The sequence below is a fragment of the Ictidomys tridecemlineatus genome, chromosome 5, assembly GCF_052094955.1.
Source record: "Ictidomys tridecemlineatus isolate mIctTri1 chromosome 5, mIctTri1.hap1, whole genome shotgun sequence".
NCBI lineage: Eukaryota > Metazoa > Chordata > Mammalia > Rodentia > Sciuridae > Ictidomys > Ictidomys tridecemlineatus.
Genome location: NC_135481.1, coordinates 118,954,009 through 118,975,826, shown reverse-complemented (window position 1 = coordinate 118,975,826; position 21,818 = coordinate 118,954,009). Strand labels below are relative to the sequence as shown.

At 45.5% G+C, this 21,818-nt stretch overlaps 1 protein-coding gene across 2 annotated transcripts in view; it reads right to left on the bottom strand.

Annotated features, from left to right (window-relative positions):
* The window catches only part of Evl (Enah/Vasp-like), a 143,316-nt gene extending 125,145 nt beyond the window's left edge, over positions 1-18,171 (bottom strand). Inside the window, exon 1 of one of the 2 annotated variants that reach the window (XM_078050851.1) lies at positions 17,658-18,171. In XM_078050851.1, the coding sequence (XP_077906977.1) occupies positions 17,658-17,662 (5 nt within the window). In that variant the 5' untranslated portion in view covers positions 17,663-18,171. Of the gene's footprint in view, positions 1-12,380; positions 12,511-17,657 lie in introns of those variants that run through there. The other variant, XM_078050852.1, reaches the window with a different exon arrangement.
* Between the last annotated feature and the right edge of the window lie 3,647 nt (positions 18,172-21,818).

Genomic DNA, 21,818 nt, shown 5'->3' with positions numbered 1-21,818 from the left:
CTGGTGAGGGCTTCCTCACAGTGACCCTTACTGCAACCTCACGTGGTAAGGGCAAGCAAGCTCCCTCAGGGTCTCTGACATGGGCACTAATCCTGTAGGTGAAGGTTCTGCCTTCATGACCTAACCATACCCAAAGATCCCACCCCTTAATCACATTACTCTGGGGGTTAGGATTGCAACATATGAACTTTGGGAAGGCACAAACTTTCAGGCAATAAGTGTTCTGTATGTATCCTAGACATAAATCCATTGTCAGATAAGTGATATGCAAATATCTTCTCCCATTATGTCATATTTTTGATAATATATTTAGAGCACAAACTTCTTAATATTGCTGAAATACAATTTATTTTGTATCGTTTTCCCCGTCCCCAGCTTTTTTTGCAGCATTAGGGATCAAACCCAAGACCTGTGTGTGTTAGGCAAGCACTCTACCACTGAGCTACACTCTGTTAGGCAAGCACTCTACCACTGAAGCCCTATCTGTCTTCTTTCTTTCTTTGGTCTATTGTGCTTTTGATGCCATTCCTATCGAAGTCACAAGGATTTACTGCTAAATTTTTTTCCTATGAGTTTTACAGCTTTCAGTTCTTACACTTAGATTTATGATCCACTTCAAGTTAGTTCTTATGTATGGTGTGAGGTAAGGGTTCCAACTCTGTTCATGTGTATATTCAATTGCCCCAGCATTTGTCAGAAAGGTTATTTTTCCCCATTGAATTACCTTGGCATCCTGTTGGAAACCAATTGCTCATAAATGTAGGGGTAGTGAGTGTCATTTTGGACATGTGGAATTTGCTGTCCCTGTTCTATGTCTCCTTGGGACTAAGCTACGTGTACAGAGGACCAGTTCTTCTATTCACAGCCGAGGAGTCAGTCCAGTGAACTCAATAAATAGCTGATGAATCATTACCCATCTGTGTGATTAACAGTCATGTTGCCTCGTCACCCACAAAGGCTTGACATTCTGAAGCACATCACTCTGCTCCTATGGAGGGACCAGCTGGTCCCTTTCCAGTGCTGTTCCTCTATTTGGGTCTCTTTATCTGATCAGTCTGTTGCTTACAGTCTATTTTGCTTAGTGACACAAATTGAGGGGAGCAATTTTCTTCTTCCCAGGAAAGAAAATGTTTATAAACAGGACCTTGAAGCTGCTCAGTTAGAAATCTCAGCTGGTACAAGGGAGCTGAGCCAGTGGAGACATTTGATAATTTTTTTTTCTGGCACTGGGGATTAAACTCAGGGGCTTCTACCTACAGTTGTTACACTGTGTTACCCTTGAGCTACATCCCCAGCCCTTTTTAGATGAGGTCTAATTAGCCAAGGCTGGACTGAAACTTGTGATCCTCCTGCCTCAGCCTCCTGGGTCTCTGGGATTCATAGCAATACTACCGTGCCCAGCTGACACATTTGATTTTGATCTATGGGCGTGTAAGCCCCAAAGTGTGAGGTGTTCCCATTTTGTACACAAGGTTTCATCTGTGTACCAGTCCCAACAATTTCATGTGTTCAAGACAAACAGAATCTAAACTGCTGATGGACCTCAGCAGGTTGGAGATCAGAGAAAGGAAGGCCCTCAGAAGGGCCACTAATTTGAGATAGGTCCTGAGTGGCTAGAGGACCCAAGGATGTTTACCCAAAGAAAGGCAAGACTTCTGAAAACACCTTCAAGTATCTGAAAAGCCAACTGAAAGAAAGAACAAGTCAGTTCAAAGAGGTACAAAGGGGAAGAACAAGAACGGAAGACCAGACCCCAGGTCAGCCCAAATCCTGACAATTCCCTGGCTCATCTCAAATGTGAAAGATAAAATAAAACAATGAAAATCGCACTGTTTACAATCTCTTTCTGGCACTTTTGTCTCATACACTCTGTGTTCCCCTTCTCAGCTCTATAGTCATCTCTTGGTATCTGAGGGAGACTGGTTCTGGAATCCCCACCCCACCAAAGGATATGAAAATCCAAGAATGCTGAAGACCCTAGTATAAAATGGCATATATATTTGCATATACTGCCCTGCATATTTAAATCACCTCTAGATGACTTACAACACCTAACACAATGTCAATGCTGTGTACACAGTTGTTACACTGTATTGTTTAAGGACTAATGACAAGAAAAAAGTCTGTACATGTAGGAAAAATGGTTGCAATGACGTGGGTTCACCAATCATCAAAGGCCTAGCTACGTGATACATGTCAGCTACAATATAACCTTTTTCCCAAAAATATTTCTGATCCACGATTAATTGAATCTGCAGATGAGGAACCCAAAGATACCAAGGGCCAGCTGCACTCCATAAATCTTTTTTTTTTTTTTTAAAGAGAGAGTGAGAGAGGAGAGAGAGTGAGAGAGAGAGAGAATTTTTTTTTTAATATTTATTTTTTAGTTCTCGGCGGACACAACATCTTTGTTGGTATGTGGTGCTGAGGATCGAACCCGGGCCGCACGCATGCCAGGCGAGCGCGCTACCGCTTGAGCCACATCCCCAGCCCCTCCATAAATCTTTATGGGTCTCCATAGCCTGTCCCACACCTACGTTTTGCATAGAGCAGATGCTCAACATGTACCTGTCAAGCAAAAATCTAACCAAACATGATGCTTGAGAGCAGATAAGCAAGGAAGAGCCATGTGTTTATGATATAAAATACTCTATACTTAAGAAATTACTCTCATTTTCTGTAGTAAATTTAAATTTTTTAGTCATTTAAAAACTAGTTGCATTTACTGAAATTATGCTTATGCTAAATATTTAACATCACTTTTATTGTGTAAAATAAGATACACATGGGGCTGGGGATTGGCTCAGTGGTATAGTACTTGCCTAGCATGGGTGAGGCACTGGTTCAATCCTCAGCACCACATAAAATAAATAAATAAAGTTATAAAATATATATTTTTGAAAAAAAATTAAAAATGAGATGCACGTGTTTAGACTACCTAAATCATTCACTACATACACTTCTCTTCAACATGAGAAGCACAAGGTCAAAGTACTGGCATCCAAGGCTCCCCTGGCTCTAAGTTGCAAAGAACTGTGATCACCACCCCGAGTTCCCGTCCTAAGCTGGAAACTATACAAAGCAAAGACACTTCACTGCCGAAGTCTGGCTGGGCACAAATCAGAAGCCAGGAACAAACTTTATTTCCAAACTCCTGGGAACACCACGGCCTTCTCCTGGGACACACCAACCGGAAAATCCCTGCTCTGGCACCTCCCCAACCAATTCGAACTCCCCAGGAATCCCCAAAAGTAGTTCGAGAACTCCAAAGTAGCTGGTGCCTGAGGTAGACAGCAGGGATCTAATATACAATTGAATACACAGCTTAACATAACCATTATCACCTCAATGGCTTGCTGGGGTCTCAACCGCTCCATTCTGGCAAAAATGCCATGGTCATTCCTGGCTCTCAGCACTTCACCCTGGAAACACACTGCAACCTTAGAGGCAGGTAATCTGCTCATGTGGCCACAGAGACAAGCCACATACTCTCCCCTGAGGCCTAAACTGAGGGGGCAACCAATTCATCTCCGTGGACACACAACTCGTCACTCTTCCAAAGTCCAAGTCTGGGGCTTCGTGATGTCTGCTCCTATTGTCCATTTTTTCTCCTGCTTTTTCTCACGTATCTGATAGTTTTTACGAGGTACCAATCACAGTATATGAACACTGTAAATAACTTGAGGGTTGACTTCTGCTTTTGAGAGTTAGGAACCCCAAGAACCGTGGTTCACCCTAATGTAGCCCAAAATTTAGATGATTCAAGGCAGCACCGATTCCCTGCAAGGGAGTCTACTTCTGGTTCAGCCTTATCCCGGAGTGGAGCCCTTAGGAGAAACCTGGGGGCACGGATTAGGCCCCTCCTCCTGGCAGGCTGAGTGCCCAGTCCTGTGAATCTGCCTAGAGCTCTAACCCTCCTCTCAGGGACAATTTCAGCAATGACAAAACTGCTTCAAGGGGAAAATGGTGCCAAGTGCCTCCTTGACCTGTAGCACTCCCATCCTCTCCACTTGGTCCTATGCAAGCTGATTTTATTTTCTAAATTTTCACCATTTCTTGCTGTTAGTAGGACTGGTTCCAACACCTGATAAACCACTGCCAGAAGAAGATCCCCAAACCACACAGCTTAGCATGACCTTGTTTAAAACCAACCAGAGGGCACATTCTTACATAAATCATTCCTAATCTCACCCAAGCTTTTCCTATCTGGTCCACACTTTGGCAGTTTTTCCAGGGAACTACCCAAAAACAAGGCTATGCAGCAATAGGGGTTCGGGGAAATAGAGATTCAGAATCACTGTCACTGTCGACCGCAGAAATGCATAAAAATTCTATTTAAAATAAAGCATTAATGTAAATGTCATCAAGTATTCTAAAATGTAACACACTTTATTGCTGGAACCGGGAGAGGGGTCGTACGTTAAAAAGGAAAAGACATAAAATGTGTGAACTTGGGGCTGGGGCTGGGGCTGAGCACACTTGCCTGGAATGAGTGAGGTACTGGGTTCAATTCTCAGCACCGAATGTAAATAAATAAAAGGTCTATCGACAACTAAAATATGTATGTATATATATAATATATATATATATATATATATATATATATATATATTTTTTTTTTTTTTTAATGTGTGATCTCCTAGGCTCAGAACCAGGAAAAGAGCAGGTAATATAAAGGTAAAATTTCTAAGCTGATTCTAAGCTGCAAAAGCCTGAGTTAAAGTGTAAAAGACTGGGCATTGTAAAGTTTCTAAATTGCAAGGCCTGGGCTAAAAAGTAAAAGACTAGGTATTGTTAAAATTCCTCTGCTACCCCCGGAACCTGTAATCTCTGTAGCTATTAGGACAATACTGGAACTGCCCAGTAAATATTTCCATTGATTCCCTGGTTGTTTAATAGCTAAGGGCTCCAAGTAGCTCGGCACGTAAGCATCCAGGCCCCCAAACCAATCAGTTTAAATGTGTACCCCGCTTAGGAGTGACCAATCACCCCCGTCCAGACTGTTCCCGCCAATGAATGTACTAATCATGTCTCAGAGTTGTTGTTCAATTTTCCCACGTCTCATGATGATTTGTTCTGATGTATGCAAAGCCCCCCCCCCCAGCCCTCTCCAAAAAGTGTACTTAAGCTCTGCTTGACCTCTGCTCTGGGCTCTGGGCTGCTCTCCTTTTTTTGAGTGGGCACAGAGCCCCAGCATGCTGGTTCAATAAAACTCTCCCCTGCTTATTGCATGAAGCTGGTCTCTTGTGGTCTCTTTCTCCGACGCTTCGCCGGACCCTTACAGTAACATGAATTTTAGCTTCCTGTTCTTTTGTTTCCTTCTGTCCTATTCCACTCCATCCCTCACAGAGAGGTGGGCTGACACAGAACACGAGCTGAAATTGAACACAATCCAATCATTTCTCTAAACATCCAAGATGTACTCAGTACTGAGTACTCATTTCCAGATGTACTCAGTACTGAGTAGGAGCTTGGGTACTGGTCATAAAATTGGAAAAGCCCAACCAAGGGCTGAAATCTCTGAAACCATGAGCCAAAATAAATCTTTCCTAGTTTCCTATGTGTATGTCAACACATAAGTTGAGGATGCAAGTGTTCCTGTCCCCTTCTGCCTACAACTACAGAAGAAATTAGGAGTAAAGGACAGGAGGAATGAACCAGAACTGAGAGGCAAGAAGTCCATACATCATCTCCCCATCACCCTATTTGCTTGTGAGCCCCATACAGCTGACCTCTGCAGTTGAAAACCAAGGGGGCGCTTGCATTATTCAATATGTATTTATTGAGTACCTACTACATTACAGGTATACCAATAGGTACTGGGACTCTGGGGCTGAATAGACCAGCTGTGGTCTGACCTCAGAAACAGGTCAGTAGTTCTCCACTCTGGCTGCACATCTAAGTATCTGAAGATTTAAACCAACACAGGAGTCTAAGTTAAGTAACACCTGAGACAGGGCTTCTGCCCAGAGGTGGGGTGCTTTCCAAGTGTTTCTGATGCCCTCGTGGGCTGGACAATCTGGGGCTCTTCCATTTCCAAATCTGTCTCTCCATGGCTTCCTTAATAAGTTAAAAATCTTTAACAAGTTAAAAATCTCCAAAGTAAGCTGTGGTTTCATTAATGCTTGTGTTTGTGCACACATAGGGACTGAGGGTGGGGTGGCCTTGACTCTGTCACCAATCTCATCCTGAAAAGCCACACTGCCTGGGAGTGATATCTGGCCTCACTCAAGCCTCCTTGTAGATTCACAAGGTGCGCCTTTCATTTCATAGATGAGAATTCTCCCCTGGGGCACAGATGCCTGAATCACACACCATTCCACCCTATTCCCCTGAGGTAAAGCACCATTTCCTGGACTCTGGTTCATTCATGATTTTTGTCAGGTCTGTTTAACATGAGAGCTATGATTTATTTAATCTTTTTCTTTAAAATCAACTTGCTAGAGCAATGAAAGAATTCTAACCCCACCAAATAATAAAACAAATCAGAAAGTGTCTTTAATTAAGTGAGGCATTAGCACATAAATAAATACAGATCAATTAAACAGTATAGGAAATCCAGAAACAAATCTAATCAATCATATATGACAAAAGAAAGCCATCTTGAAACACTGGGAAAAATGGACTTTTTAAACCAGTGGTATCGAAATACCCAAAATAACACGAAGATTCAATCTATCTGTCAAACCATTTAAATTCCAAGCAGATCAGAGATTTTAATGTTGGAAAACATAATAATAAAAGCACCAAAAAAAACATGGCTGACTTCAACTCAGGAGTGGAAAACTTTCTGGCTATGATTGAAGACTGAGAAGAAATGAATGAAAGGACTGGGAGAAATACATAGTTAAATTTACTTTTACTTTATTAACAATAATAAGCAAGCACATATAAAAACCCATTCCTGGGTTCTCTGCTGCCACCCCAGTGAGTCACCACGGGAGCCCTCTTGGTATAGCTAATGCCCAGAGGGTCACCCTTGACATGGGGACAGGAATTAATGTTCATTTGCTTCTCCTTTCTCCCTGAATGTAAGTGAAGCCAGATTTAAAGTTAGGTAGTCAGTGTAGTTAGGTAAATCGGGTCTAATATGGAGTGAAATCTAAAATGGAGGCCATGCTGGGAATGACTCAGGGAAAGCAGGACAATTCATGGAATGTTAATGAAGTTCCGAAAAGGCCCTAGGCCAAAGTCCACCTGGAAGAAATGTTAATGAACAGCCCCCAACAGATTTGAAGACAGCCCATCCCAAAGAAATGTTAATGAAGCCCAGGATACAGCCCCCAACAGATTTGGAGATAGCCCATCCCAAAGAAATGTTAATGAACAGCAAACTTGACTCAGAAATGCCCAGATTACTTCTTTGGCCCACCTGTGTCCCAACCCTTCCCACCTACATTCCATCACCAAACCTATAAAAGGGGAACAAATTGCCCGCTAACTGGATTCCACCTTTTGGGTCCCCTTCTTCCTCCGGGAGAAGTCTTTTCTTCTGTCCTTTAATAAATTTCTAATCTCTACTCTGGCCTTGCTTCTTTGGTGTTATTCTTCAACATCGGGGAGCAAGAACTCGTCATAGGTCAACAGCTGTAACATATGGACCTACAGGCTTACAGGGCTGGCCTAATCCATAATAAATGCTAGAACTGGCCTCTTGTCTCCATTCCTCTCCCTTTCTCTTATTCCTGCTTTTTCTTCCAAATGTTATTGTATTTTTTATACCTTTATTCAATTAATTTATTTTTTATGTGTTGCCAAGGATTGAACCTGGTTCCTCATATGTGCTAGGCAAGTGCTCTGCCACTGAGCCACAACCACAGTCCCTTTGAAAGGGTAAAGTTTCTAAGCTGGAAAGCTTGAATTAAAATTAGGTATTATTAAATTCCTCTGTTACACCCAGATTCCTGAGATAGTTAAGACAATGCCCTACTGGCCATTTAGCCTAGGGCCCTGTGCAGTTTGTCACAGGGCCCGAACCAATCAGCTTGAATGTGTACCCCGCTTAGGAATGACCAATCACCCCCGCCCGACCTGTTCCCACCAATGAATGTGCCAATCACGTCTCAGAGTTGTTGTTTAATTTTCCGCGTCTCATGATGATTTGATGATTTGTTCTGATGTATGCAAAGCCCACTGCCCTCTCCAGAAAGTGTACTTAAGCTCTGCTTGACCTCTGCTCTGGGCTCTGGGCTGCTCTCCCTCCTTGAGTGAGCAGAGTCCCAGCGCGCTGGAATGGATCCCCAATAAATCCCCTTTTGCCAATTGCATGGAGTCAGTCTCTTGGGTGGTCTCTCCCTCCGACGTTTTGCCAGACCCTTACACCTTATTCCTGCTTCTTCTTCTTCTTTTTAAAAGAGATTCCTTAATTTTTTTTAAATGGGCCTTTATTTTGTTCATTTATTTATATGTGGTGCTGAGAATCAAATCCAGTGCCTCTTGCAGTTAACACTTACCCGCAAAATTCCTCTCCTAGGAGCCTTGGTCCAGGCACAGCTTTCTGGGACACAGGTACAGTCTGTTACGGTTTGCATTAGAATGTCCCCCACAGGAACAGGTACTGAAGGCCTGTTCTCCACGCAGCAGGGCTCAGAAGTGGGGCTGTGGCCTCATCAGTGGTTAATCCATGAGGGATTCTTACCTGGATGACATTTTTGGGAGGTTATGGGACCTAGCTGGAGGAAGCAGATCAATTGGGACATTCCCTCAAAGGTATATCTTGCCTCTGGCCCCTTCCTTGACTGCAGGCTGTCCTCTCTGCATCCTACAGGTGAGCAGCTTCCCTCTGCCATGCCCTTCTGCCAAGATGCTCTGCCTTGCTTCAGGCCCAGAGCAATGGAGTTGGCCGAAACCATGAAACCCCATGGGCTGAAACCTCTGAAACCATGAGCCAAAATAAATCTTTCCTAGTTTCCTATGTGTACGTTAGGTATGCGGTCACAGCAATGAACAGCAGACTAACACAAGCACCTGGACTTGATGTGGTGACTTTTATACATTAACTACCCAATATTAGCATTTCACACACATTCACAGGGATGATCTAACTGCCTGCTCCTTACCCGCTGAGCTGGGTATAGTAACGTCCTTGAGGGAGTACAGTGTGAGGGAGTACAGTAAAGGGGAGAAGAGCGGAACAGCGAAGAAACTTGGCAAGCGCTGCTTCCACCAGGCGACGGAGATCTGTCTCATCAAGTGGACAGCAGGAACCCTCAGTGCAATGGATGCCAAGGGTACTTGACTCCTGTGGTCTTCCGTCCCCAAACTTAGCACCCCAGTCTAATCACGGGAAAACCAAAGTTCAACAAAGGGACATCCTACATTACAACACAGCTCCTCCCAAACAGTCGCCAAAAATAAGGAAACTGTCAGGAGGAACTTGAAGAGATAGACAATCAAAGATATTTGGTGCTCCCAGTGACAGAAAAAGGACATCAGGTAAAAACTAAGGACACTTGACTAAACTATAGACTTCTATTCATAATGATGTATCACATTAATAGAAGATGTGATGAGAGAACTGTGTGTGGGAGGTGGGGGCTCTCCTACTTCCTGCCAGCCTCTGCCCAGCACTGCACCTGTTCTGGTTTAGGCCAGATTAAAAAAAGTAGCCCCCCTTTCAATGTTGCCATGACGAGGAAGGAGAGGCCGGGTGGCAATATTCAGAGTGCAGCAGCGGGGTCTAGGCACAGGTGGGAGTGAGAGCCCCGAGGGCCTGGCTTTCCAGCCAGCATCTGAGCCTTTAGATGGATGGGGACTGAAAACCCTGACCAAATTATATTGTTAAAACCAGTAAATAAACCTAGAGGAACCCTGGCCAAGGACTACTTCCCTGAGGAAGAGATGTTTAAACTAAGATTTGAAGGCTTAGAAGTCAGCAAGGTGAAGAAGGAAAGGGAGCGGTGGGACGACCAGCTGTGTGATTCAGGTCCTCAGATCATTGCTTGTGACCATTCTGTGAGGGAAGAGGAGGCCAGAGCAAGAACACAGCTCACCAGCAGCTGCAGAATAAAGGCAGGACCCAGAATAGCTGAGGTTGCCAGAACCTCTTGAAGAAGAGGCTCAGGGCATGCAGGAGGCTGAACACTGTGACCACAGTCTTCCAAGATCCTCAGAAAACCTGTGTTTACAGTCGCAAGAAAGCATGTCCCTCCCTTACTCCATAATGAGAGGCACACGCTGGCTCGTGTTTCTCTTTGGCCACGGCTTCCATGAATTTCAAAGCTAAATGAACTCAACTGCAGTAACTGTTTCTTAATCTAAGCTTTCCGGTACAACTCTCTTCTCTAACCCCAAATAACATGCCTCCTGTTTTATCGTTATTTCAAAGATAGAATGGTTCTTGAAAAAAGATAGAATAGTTCTATTTTGTGACTATTATAGAGAATGTCCCCGAAGGTCTTTCCTTCCTCCCTCTCCCTCTTTTCCTTCTTTCTTTTCCAGGGCTGAAGACTGAACTCAGAGCCTCACATGTGCTAGGCAAACACTCTGCCACTGAACCACACTCCCAGCCCCCTAATCTTTTTTAGAAATTGAAGCACCAATATGAAGCGTGGCTTCTAAACCAAAAATTATCACTTACAGAGATAAGTTATGCAGGGATCTGATAAAAGGACAGAATCTTTGAAATCAGAATTTCCCTAGATTTTCTGAGGTTTATCTTACAGACAGAACAAATCGAGGTGGCAGTGTGGTAAGTGACCTTAATTGAACTTCTCATAGATTCTCATTTCATCTTACAAGATCTTGGAAAGGAAGTGGGATTGTCCTCATTTATACTTCAGAAAAATGCAGGATCACAATGGTTAAATAGTTTGCTCAAAATCACCAGTCAGCTGGGACAAGTAGCTTAAAGAATCCAGGTGTCTGACTCTAAAACCCAGGCTGCTTAGAATACAGGGGGGAAACTCCAAAATGTAAAATTAAAAAAAAAAAAAAAGTTCACTTGCCTGCCTACATCAACTGCAAACAGCAGAGCAGACGTCTCCCAGTCCTAAAGATGGTCCATCCTCACGGATGACAGCAGCCTAGGAGCCGGGAGAGGGCTCCCTCCACTGGCACACACGAGGAACTACACCACGTTCCATCCTAAGTATGGAGTCCTTTCTGGCCCCTCCTGCTGCTTCTCCCTTCTGACCCCTTTCCTTTTTTTTTTTTTTTTTTTTTTTTGCGGGAGAACCTCCAAGTTAAACCTCCAGGATTAAACTTCCTTTCATTAACTTTGTCTCTTTTTCTTTCTTTAAGATTAATATTCTGGTTATATGTACAGTCTTCAGAAAGTTTACATCCTTTGTTTCAGTAATATAATTTGCTAATTTTTCTTAAGGAAATAATCAGAGCTGCACACCGATGCTTACCACAGTGATACTTACAATAATGAAACACTAAAAGCATCCTGCCTTAAAACTGGGGTACTGATAAATAAATTCCATCTGATAGGTGACAGTTATTTAAAATGCTCCCTAAGAGTATTTTAAAAGGGGAAATGCATGTAGGTTGAATGCAAAGTGACTGACACAAATAATACAACAGACTATCAATTTTGTAAAACTATTATGCTTACACATGAAAAAGGTAAACTAGTTACCCCACATTTGATGTGGTTCTCTGTAAACAGCAGTCAGAGCTGGTTTTTATTGTCTTCTTTTTAAAAAAAAAAAATATTTGTTTTAGTTTTAAGATGGACATAATACCTTTATTTTATTTATTTATTTTTATGTGCTGCTGAAGATGGATCTCTCTCAGTGCCTCATACATGCCGGGCAAGAACTCCACCACTGAGCCCCAGCCCCAGCCCCTTATTGTCTTCTTTAGACCTTTCTTATTTCAAAGTCTCCACACAACAAACATTACATTTTCGGGTGGGGGGTTGCTGTCTTTTAAAAAGGTAAGACAAAATTACCACCAGAAAATTACTCCCATGGAGACTTTCTCCTCTTAGGCTATGAGGAGGAAAACTGCCAGGTGTTTGAGAAGGGCACCCCGGCACCCCCACATGTTCAGCTGGAAGCACTCTGCTGGGTTACCATCACTCTTCACAGCACTTTCCACATGGCTAACAACTAAGTCTTCATCACACTAGAGTTGGCTGCAAGGTTTCTTCAACTTGGAGAGTGTATAGACTCCCTTTAAGGGGAAAAAATCCTTAATGAAATAAGTGATTTAATTTGTACTCATGCAGCTTATCTGTAATAATTATAAAATTAAATTTAAATGCCTTAAGCAAAACAAATTTATAAATGAAATCCAAACAAAACCACCAACAAAATTCAAAGTACCATTATTCTTTCCACCATGCGGCCAGCGCAATGGTTTCATTAATGAGGTTCTTGGCATAAAAGTTAGCTAGCAGAGATAGAAATAAAACATACAGACTCAGTTACCTTATTTCTATTGCCAGGTCCGAGACGGCTCCCCTCTTTGGTTCTCACCTCTAACCGCCTGGCAGGGCAGCAAGGATTACTCAGGGCTAGCAGGAGAGAGAGAGAGCACGCCAGGGAGTAGCCTTTTATTGGGGAACAAGAAATTCAGAGGAGAATTCCATCCAATGAAGGTTGAGGGGGGCTGCACTCCAAGGTCAGGGTCAGTGATTGGGCCCTGGGGTCAGTGGTCAGTCACACCCCCCATCCGGACGGGTTCTCTCATCAGGAGAGGGCTGGGAAAGTTCCCACACAGCCAGAACGCCTCAGGCCCAAATCGGGAGTCGCCCAGTGACGTGTGAGAATGGCTTCCCACAATTCTTTAAGGCTCTGACTTTTTCTCCCAGTGCTAGGGATGGAACGCAGGGGTTTGCACATGCTAGGCAAGTGCTCTACCACCAAGTCACAGTCCCAGTGGCATGATTTTTATAAAGAAATGATGTTGCTCAGATTAAAATCATTGTCCACAAAGTAATATAAATGCCACTGACCTACAAGTAGGCAGAAAGAAGAGCACAAAGACACACACACACACACACACACACACACACACACTGCAGTCACACTGCCTTCTGAGCACCTCCAAGGCTGATAAAGTGCCCTTGGCCCAGATGAGTGAGTTCCTGGCACAGAACCAGACCTGCCAATAGCCACTGGCCATGCCTCAAATGTGACTGGCCCTGGTGGGGGACAAGTGAGCTTTCTGAGGATCAAAGGGATCCTCACTTATCCAGTTATCACCAGCTGGGATCATGCACCTTCGGATTCAGGCAGGTGTCCTACACAGCCAGCCAACCTAGAAAGCACTGCTATTGTGTCTGCCATATAATACTGAGGTAATCAATAATATGACCAGCAGTTCTGAAGAAAAATGTAGTTTCAGTTTTCACCTCATATCCCAGACAATGTGAAGAATGAATTTTTTTAAATTTATATATAAAACATTCTAAAAACTTAATGAGCAAACATCTAGAAGAATGCCATCCTCAATTTAAGAAGTGATGAAAAACCCACAAAGAAAACAACTTGATGGCATGAACCTTTTAATCTTCTACATACTAAATCTTTAAAAGATAAAAGGCACATTGAGAAAATGTTCACAGAACGTTCCCAACAGATAAGTGACCTACGTACAGAGCAGGAATATGCCGCGTTGCGGCATATGGGTGGGAGGTCTTCTGAGCAGGTGCCTTCCTGTAAATCTTAGAGGTATGGGGACTGTTTGTAAAAGGCAGTCTTGGGGACTGAGCCCTGAACCTATGGGCTTTGATGTGGACAGCATCAGAACTGAATTAAGCTAGAGAACACTCAGCTGGCGTTTGGGAGAAATCTCACACCTTCTGAAGCCTCACAAATCTTTTCAGATGAAGTGGTTTTCTGTTTTGTTTTGTTTTGAGACAGGGTCTCACTGTGTTACCCATGATGGCCTCAAAATTCTGGGCTCAAGTTGCTACTACTGGTGGGTGCTCCTGCCCTGTCTCCGCTGTGTTGATTACACTAGATCAAATCGGCTGATATCAGAGATAACAAATCTCCTGGACTCTTTGCCATTTGCAAGAGCCAAGTACTTAAGGTATAAGTAAATATACATGGACGGATGTTTGTCTATTAGCAGTCTCAACAAAGAATCAACTTAGTGTTTTTGAATACCTGTGTAAAAGATGAATGACTTAAAAAAATAAGGAAAAAGATTAACTAGATGACTCATTCTGGAAAAATCATTTAAGAACTTTCATTTCTACATGCATGCTTTTTATCTGATCAAAAAAGAAGAGATTCTGGGAACACTAGTATGCTATTGTTAGCCAAGAATATCAACTGTTCTATTCAAGAGGACCAGATAAAGGGTGATTCTTATCAAATAAACAAGAAAATCAAAACAGGAAAAATGAGCATGGAAAGAAGAGAGTACCTGTCCACCCCCAGACACAAATCCTTGGCTTTACAGTTACCTGAGCCAAGCTGTTCTTTTTTCCATTTAATTATATATCAAGAGAAGCCAAAGATTTATTCTTAAAACCATTCTGATTCCAAGAGCATTTCACAAGCTGACAAAGGCAATGTAGTTAGGAAGATTTACAGGAATATGCCGGGTGCCTCTCCACATCTACTTAGAAGACCTCCCACAAGAAAGTAGGTCTTGTTTTTCTTCACAGCTTCCAAAACCTAGCAGCATAAATCTCTGAATGTGGAGTCACACTGCCCCAAAAAGTGAAAAAATCGGGGACTTTTATGTTCAGCAACTGTGGACTAAGTAAATCAGAAAAATCCTCTAGCTGAAGTGAACTGGGAACAACTGGGGTCAAAAGATGACAAATACCTGTTGGGAGGCCTGGGGGGACGCAGATGGGGCCAGAGGGTACCATCCAGGTATTGGTGAGTTCTGAAGGGAAGGCTACCCTTTGGTGCTGCTCATGAAGAGGGGAAGCTGGGGGGGGGGAGTGAACAGAACACACTTGTCCTCACAGGGAATGAAGCTCATCTTGGGATCATCCCAGATCCTGAAGCTGCACTGAAGTGGGCACATCATAAATGCCCTCAGATGCCTGACAAAAGCAAGTGTGAATGACCTCTGGGAGAGAAGAACATTTTATGCTTCAAATTACTTCTACAAATAATTTTGCAAATACAAGAGCCAGCACTAATTTAAGAATAAACACTATGCACATAAGACAGTGTGGATGAAAATCAACAGAAACAGACCCTGGAAATGACTCACAGAAACTGCCATAATCACCACAGAGTTAAGATGATTCTGCATATTATGCTCAAAGTGATAAAAGACAAGATAATCTGGGCAGAACACTAGGAACTATAAAAATAAAACAAATGGAAATCTTAAAATGAAAATACAAAATAACTGAAATTAAAAATTCAATGGATAGGTCTAATAATAGATTATATATAGCAGAAGGGAAGTGAGGAAATATTCAGAATGAAGAAAAAGAGACAAACACAGAAAATACAGAATGATTAAGAGACAAAGAAGATATATGAAATAGTCTAACACATATAATTTTAGCTCCAGAAGAAAAGATAAAATGGGGAAGAAGAAAATATAGTACTAATGGCTGATGACTTCCGAAACTAATGAAAGACATGAAGCCACAAATTCAAGAAGACCTAAGAAGCCCAATTATAAATTCAAAAACACCCATAGATGAGATAGCATAGGAAAAAATTTGAAACACAAAGACAAGGAGAACATTTTAAAAACATCTAGAGAAAAAGAGAACTACTTTCAGAGGAACATCAGACTGACAAAAGACTTCTCAACAGAAACAGTCCATCATTCCATGTCAGAGATAAGGAAATGGCTTTAAAAAGCTACAACAGCCAACCATGAATTCTGTAACTAATGAAATGACCCTGCAAAATGAAGGAAAATGTTCTAAAATTAGACTGTGGTAATCTCTTACATAGGTCTGTGAATACGCTAAAAACCAATGAACTGCAGACTTAAAATGGATACATTTATGGTACATGAATTTTATCTCAATAACAGTATTTACAAAAAAGAAAAAAGAATAAGATATTTTCAAACCCTAAGAATTTGTCACCAGCAATAAATAGCATACTAAATAACATTTGTTTTAGTCAGCTTTTTTGCTACTGCGACTAAAAGAGAACAACTGTAAAGGAGGAAGAGTTTGAGAGTTCACAGTTTCGGAGGTCTTAGTCACAGAAACTGGCTCCATTCCTCGGGGCTCCAGGTGAGGCAGAACAGCGTGGTGGAAGAGTGCGGCTGAGGGAAGCAGCTCACACCATGGTCAGGAAACAGAGAGAGAGAGACTGCACTCACCAGATACAAATATACCCAAAGCCAAAACACAGGACCCAATGCCCAGCTCCTCCAGGCACGCCCACCACTTCAGCTACCACTCAGTTAACGCCTTTCAGGGGTAAATCACTGACTGGGTGAAGACTCAACCCAACCATTTCTCCTCCTTGCATTGTTTCACACATGAGTTTTGAGGGACACCTCACATCCAAACCATAACAATATTCTTCAGACAGAAATAAAAAGTCCTCAAAGGGAAGACTGAAGATGACAAAGATGACACCCAGAATGATGGAAAAAAAGATGGTCTTTTTTTTAATAAACCGTGCTGAATAAATGGGAGTAAAAATGAAATTAACCTTTGCATGTGTTACACAAAAATCAATTCCAGGTGGATGACATCATAATGTGAAAGGCCAAACAGTAAGGTTTCTAGAAGATGTTATAGGAAATGTCTTGTTGATTTTGGAATAGAAACCCTACAAATTAGGAAGAAAAAGACTATACATCCCAAAGGAAACTGGGCAAGTATGTGCTCACCTAAGATACCAAAAATCATGAAAAGTTGATCAGTCTGATTGGTCATCAGGAAGCTGCTATGAAAAGCACCACAGACCACTTCACAGTCAGCAGAATGGCTAAAATTAAGGCTGACAATATCAAGTGTTGACAAAGATAAGGAGCAAGAAGAACTCTCCAGTCCTTGCTGGTGGGAGTATAAACTGGTCTAATTGCTTTGGAAACTTGATGTTATCCATTAAAGGTTGAAGATAGGTACCTCTCTTGACCTAAAAATTCTACTCGACAGAAACGAATGCAGCAGGAGGCACACAGGCGTGTTCGTGACAGCATTATTAATAGCCAAAAGCTAGAAACAAACAGAATGTCTACTAACAGGCGGATGAACTGCGGAAAGTTCATACCCTGGAATACTGTGGAGAAGAAGAGGGATAAACAGGGCTACACAGAACGGATGAATCTCAAAAAAACCGTGAATGAAAGCAGCCAGACACAAAAGAATCCACATTGTATCACTTCATTTATATAAAGTTCACAGAACAGCCAAGATGGAAGTACAGGCACCACAGCTTTTATGCAATCTACGTTGAGATGCTAAAACTGCACAGAAAAGACAAGATGGGATCCCCCCACAGAGCAGGGAGGCGCTGGCCTCCGAGAGGCGAGGGCGCAGCGCCGGGCGCCCGCGGGGCCACCTCGGGGCCGGACACCCTGGGGCGCAGCGCCCGGCGGACCTCGGGGCGGGACACCCTCGGGCGCCGGCGGGGGCGACCTGCGCAGGGGCCGCTGCGCCGCGGGGCGTGCGCGGAGCGAGGAGCCGGGGAGGCGCGGCAGAGCGGCCGGCACGCGGAGGCAGGAGCTCGTCGGGGACGCAGGCCGCCCCGCCGCCCCGGTCCTCCCGGCCCCGCCGCGCCCGCCTGGGGACCCGGGCGCCGACTCACCTCATTGTCGCTGCCGGGCGGGCGCGGGGCCGGGCGACCCGGCGCGGCGACGGGCGCGGGGCGCGGGGCTAGCGGGGGAGCCGGCCCCGGGCGCGGCGGCTCCGCGAGTGGCTGGGCTGCGGCGGGCGGCGGGGGCGCATCTTCTCGGGCGGGCGTCCGGGCCGCTAGCTGCGGAGAAGGGCTGCGGCGGCGGCGGCGACTGACAGCTGGGCCCCGGCCCCTGCCATCTTGGCGGGCGCGCGTGCCCGGCCGGCGCGTGCGCGTGCGCGAGCCGCCGCCGACGGGGTGGGGAGGGGGCGAGCAGCGGGGTCCGACCGGCGGGAGCGCGCGTGATCGATCGCAACTCGGGGCGGCGGCCCCCGGGGAGCGCGCGAGCGAGTCAGCCTCGAGCCCAGACGGGGGGCGCGCGCGGGAATGTACGCCCTCCGCCCGCTGAGGGGGGTGCGCACGCGTGCGTCCGCGGAGGTGGATGAGCGCGCGCAGCACCGGAGCTCCACACAAAAGGCGCGGGGTTCCACCGTCCGCGCCTCTGAGAGGGCGGAGCCTCGGGCCGCCAGGGGCGTGGCCGCAAAGCCAGTGGACGGGGCCGCGGAGGGCGGGGCTTCCAAGAGCAGCGAGGGGCGGGGCCGGGGCGGGGCCAGGGAGGGCGGGGCGCCAGCAGCACGTGGAGCGCCTTCCCAGAGTACAGTGAAGGAGTGGGACTATTCCTGCCATGCCATGCACCTCGCCTGCTAGCACTCGGGGCACCCCAGATCCAAGGGGCGCCAGGGTCACCAACATTTGACTCACTCGTAAAATGGATCCCAGGCAGGACCTGGCCGATTCACCTTTGGGACCTATGAACATCTGAAGGACTTCACCCCGCTCAACAAGAGTCCCCACCTAGCACCCCAAAACCACAACCTGTGAAAAAATTCACAGTTCACAACACACAGCATCACTTGGGTCGTCCAGGTTTTTCTCTGGGTTTTAAATCCCCATCCTTCCTAAAGGGTAGTGAACCTTCTTCATTACTGGCTCAAAACCTCAAACCCTTTTGGGTCTCACTCACCACCTTCAAGTAAGTAGACACAGCTGGCTGTGCTTTTTGAACCTGGCCATGTACATATGTGAGTGTGCATATGCATGTGTGTTTTCTACACAAGAAGAGCATATATAGTGTCTGGTAGTGGGTGGCATATACTAGGACAGTGAAGGGTCACTGTTTTATTCCTGGTCCAGATAGAGAAGAAGCTGTATGACTCACGGATTTTGCTCAAGATACGGGGAATGGTGAAGCCCTTCTCACACCAGCATTTTTCTGACCCAAAGTCCCAGTGCCCAGTCCATTCTAGTTGGCTGGAATTGAACATCACCTCACAGGCTCCAGTTAGGCTCCTCCCTCCTGTGCACAGGTCATGGTATTTCCTTAGCAATGGTTTGTCCCATCTCCACTTCCCTTCCCATATTTGTTTGAACCCAGAGTCATCAAACTTGAAAGGGGCCTTGATCTTCTACAGTCCTGTTAGCATACCCTGAGGTTGTAGCCCTGCTGACCTCATTTGTTCCTCTCTTTCCAGGGTCAGGATTGATCTCTTTGTTACAGAATAATCTTGTAGCACCCTAAAAGTTGTTAAAATAGACAAGCATTGGGTCATCTGGAGATATCCCAGGTGGTCTGGAGGAGCAGGGTTACCTCTGGTTGGTGCATCTCAAAGTCCTGTGTAAACACCCCGATACAGACCTCTTTGTTTCCAGTTTGTCTTACTGATGTTCTTTCAACATGAGGCCCCCTCTGATCTCCAGATCATGCATTTTCCATGCTGTCCTGGAATCTGTGGCTTCGAAGAGCATTTGTGGGGAAATGTCAATGGCAGATTTGCCAAGAAACACTGGCACCAAAGTGAGGGTCACAAATCCTCTGTCAACCTTCCCTGCAGACTACTGAAAAGGGGAGGGACCCCTGAAAAGGGAAGCGTGGACCAACATCACTCAGCAAATGCATGAAATTAGTTGCGTCTGGCTCCAAGACAAGTCTTTTCCTGAAATGTTTGTGCAACAAAAGGGCTTCATGAACTGCGGGCAGGGCTGGAGGAGTCGATGGGGCCACACACAGCCCATCCTGTGCCTTGCTTCCCCATGAATCCATGTTGAGCATTGCCCCAGGATGCTTGGAGAGGCAGGGGCTCCACACTGTAATCCTGTGGCTCAAACCCTCTGAGCCTTCATTTCTCCTCTGGCAGGCAGGACTCCTAACACCCATCTTGCAGGTATTGCTGAGGATCAGTTGAGGGACCAATGTCAGAGGACATCTGAGAATGGTTTTCCCACCCTTCTGCAGTACCGGGCTCTTGCTTCTCTTTCGCCTTTTCCTTAACAATACATTGTTTAAAACCAGTCTACTTCCCGTGTTCCACATTTGCTGAATAAAGTCTTTATTCCCCGAGAGAAGATGAATTCATGTTTCCCGTTCTTCTGATAAAAAGAAAACACTTATGAAACGTTAACATTTTTGAAGCATGTGGTTTCCAAATGATTAACTTCTGGAGGCCACCAGGCCCTGGATTTGGAAAAGATTCCTGGGTAGAGTCTGATGTGCCTGGGTGCCAGACACCTGGCCAGGCTGGCTACTCGTGGTTCCCACGTGGACTAGATTTCTTCCACGTGGGGAGGCAGGCGAGATGGTGCCTGCCATCTGCCAGGCTCAGATCAGTCTCAGAGTCACAGAGAGTTAGTAGGGCTAAAAGTCCTTCAAGGCTGTCCCATCTAACCTCCTTGTCCAGAGGGTGAAACTGAAGCCCCAAGAGGTCACTCAGATGAACATGTAGCTTGTGGACTTGCAGTCCCTGGACAGCCTCCCTGTGTCTTTTCCAGCCTGGGACCACTGCTGAGGAGCCAGCCGCACTGCTATGGTCTCGGGGTACCCTCCAAAGCACATGTGAAAATTCAGCTGCTTGTAACTTATTAAGAGGCGGGACTTTAAGAAGGTGACTAGGTCGTAAGGACTCTGCCCTCCTGAATGCATTTAGCCTGGTAACAGAAGAGTGGGTAGTTACCTGGGAGTGGGTTAGTTTTCTGGGGAGTGGGATCCTGTAAATGGATGAGTTTGGCTGACTTTTCTGTCTCTTGGGCTTCCTCGCTCTGCGTTCTTCCCCATATTATGTCACGGCACAAGCAGGCCCTCACTGGATGCCAGCACATGCTCTTGCACTTCCCAGCCTCTGGAACCGTGAGAAATACCTTTTCTTGATAAATTACCCAATCTGAGGCATTTTGTTAGAGGAGCAGAAAACAGACTAAGACACCCATGGACCCATTGCTTAGCATTTTGTCAGGTCAAAACTACAAATGATCAAAAGAAACGGTGCTGTTGATCATTCACCAGGGACACCGTGTCTGGTTCCTATTAACTAGCACCAGTGAATTTCTAATTCGCACCAGAGACTGAAGCAAAGCACGCTTAGGCCGCACAGAGGTGTCAGGGGACTCGTGGACCACCTGTGTTGCTGTACCTCTTTTTTATTCTCGACACTGATCCTGTTGCCCGATTCGGTTGTCCCCAACACTTGTTTCCTTAGATGCCCTGTTTCCTTTCAGCCATTCCTTCAATAGCTGGGGAGCTCCTCAACACGTACTGCCTCCTCTCACCCCCAGCCCACGGCCCAACCAAAGGCAGATCAGTCCCTCTGCCCCAGCACTCAGCACCTCCTTCCCTGGGCCCCAAGGCTCCATTCTCTGTCTGCTTCGGAGCTCCCACACACCTGTCCCCATCGGGGTTGTCTTGCTGGAAGCTCATCAGCGTGTGGACTTCTCGGGGCCAGAAACAACATCCGCATGGAACTGAAGAAACCCTGCATACGTGTCACCCGGCCCACGCAGAGCTTGGGAGGGCCGGGGAAGCCCCGTTTGTGTGTGCAGACATCTCCAGAAACTAGAGTTCCTGCTGTGTCCTGGTTCCCTGCGCCAGGAAAGGCCGGTTAGTTCTGGTCCAGTTCCCCTTCCACGCCTCTGCTTTTGACTCCATCTCTCCCAAGCTCCTGAGCTCCAAAAGACTCTCCAGAAGACGCAGTTCCACTATCTTGAAGGGGACCCTGTAGTTATACTGGGGATGACTTCAACTTCCTGCTGGGGTGGCTCAAAAGGGGGCATCCATTGAGGGGAAGCATGGCCAGGTTGGGGTGG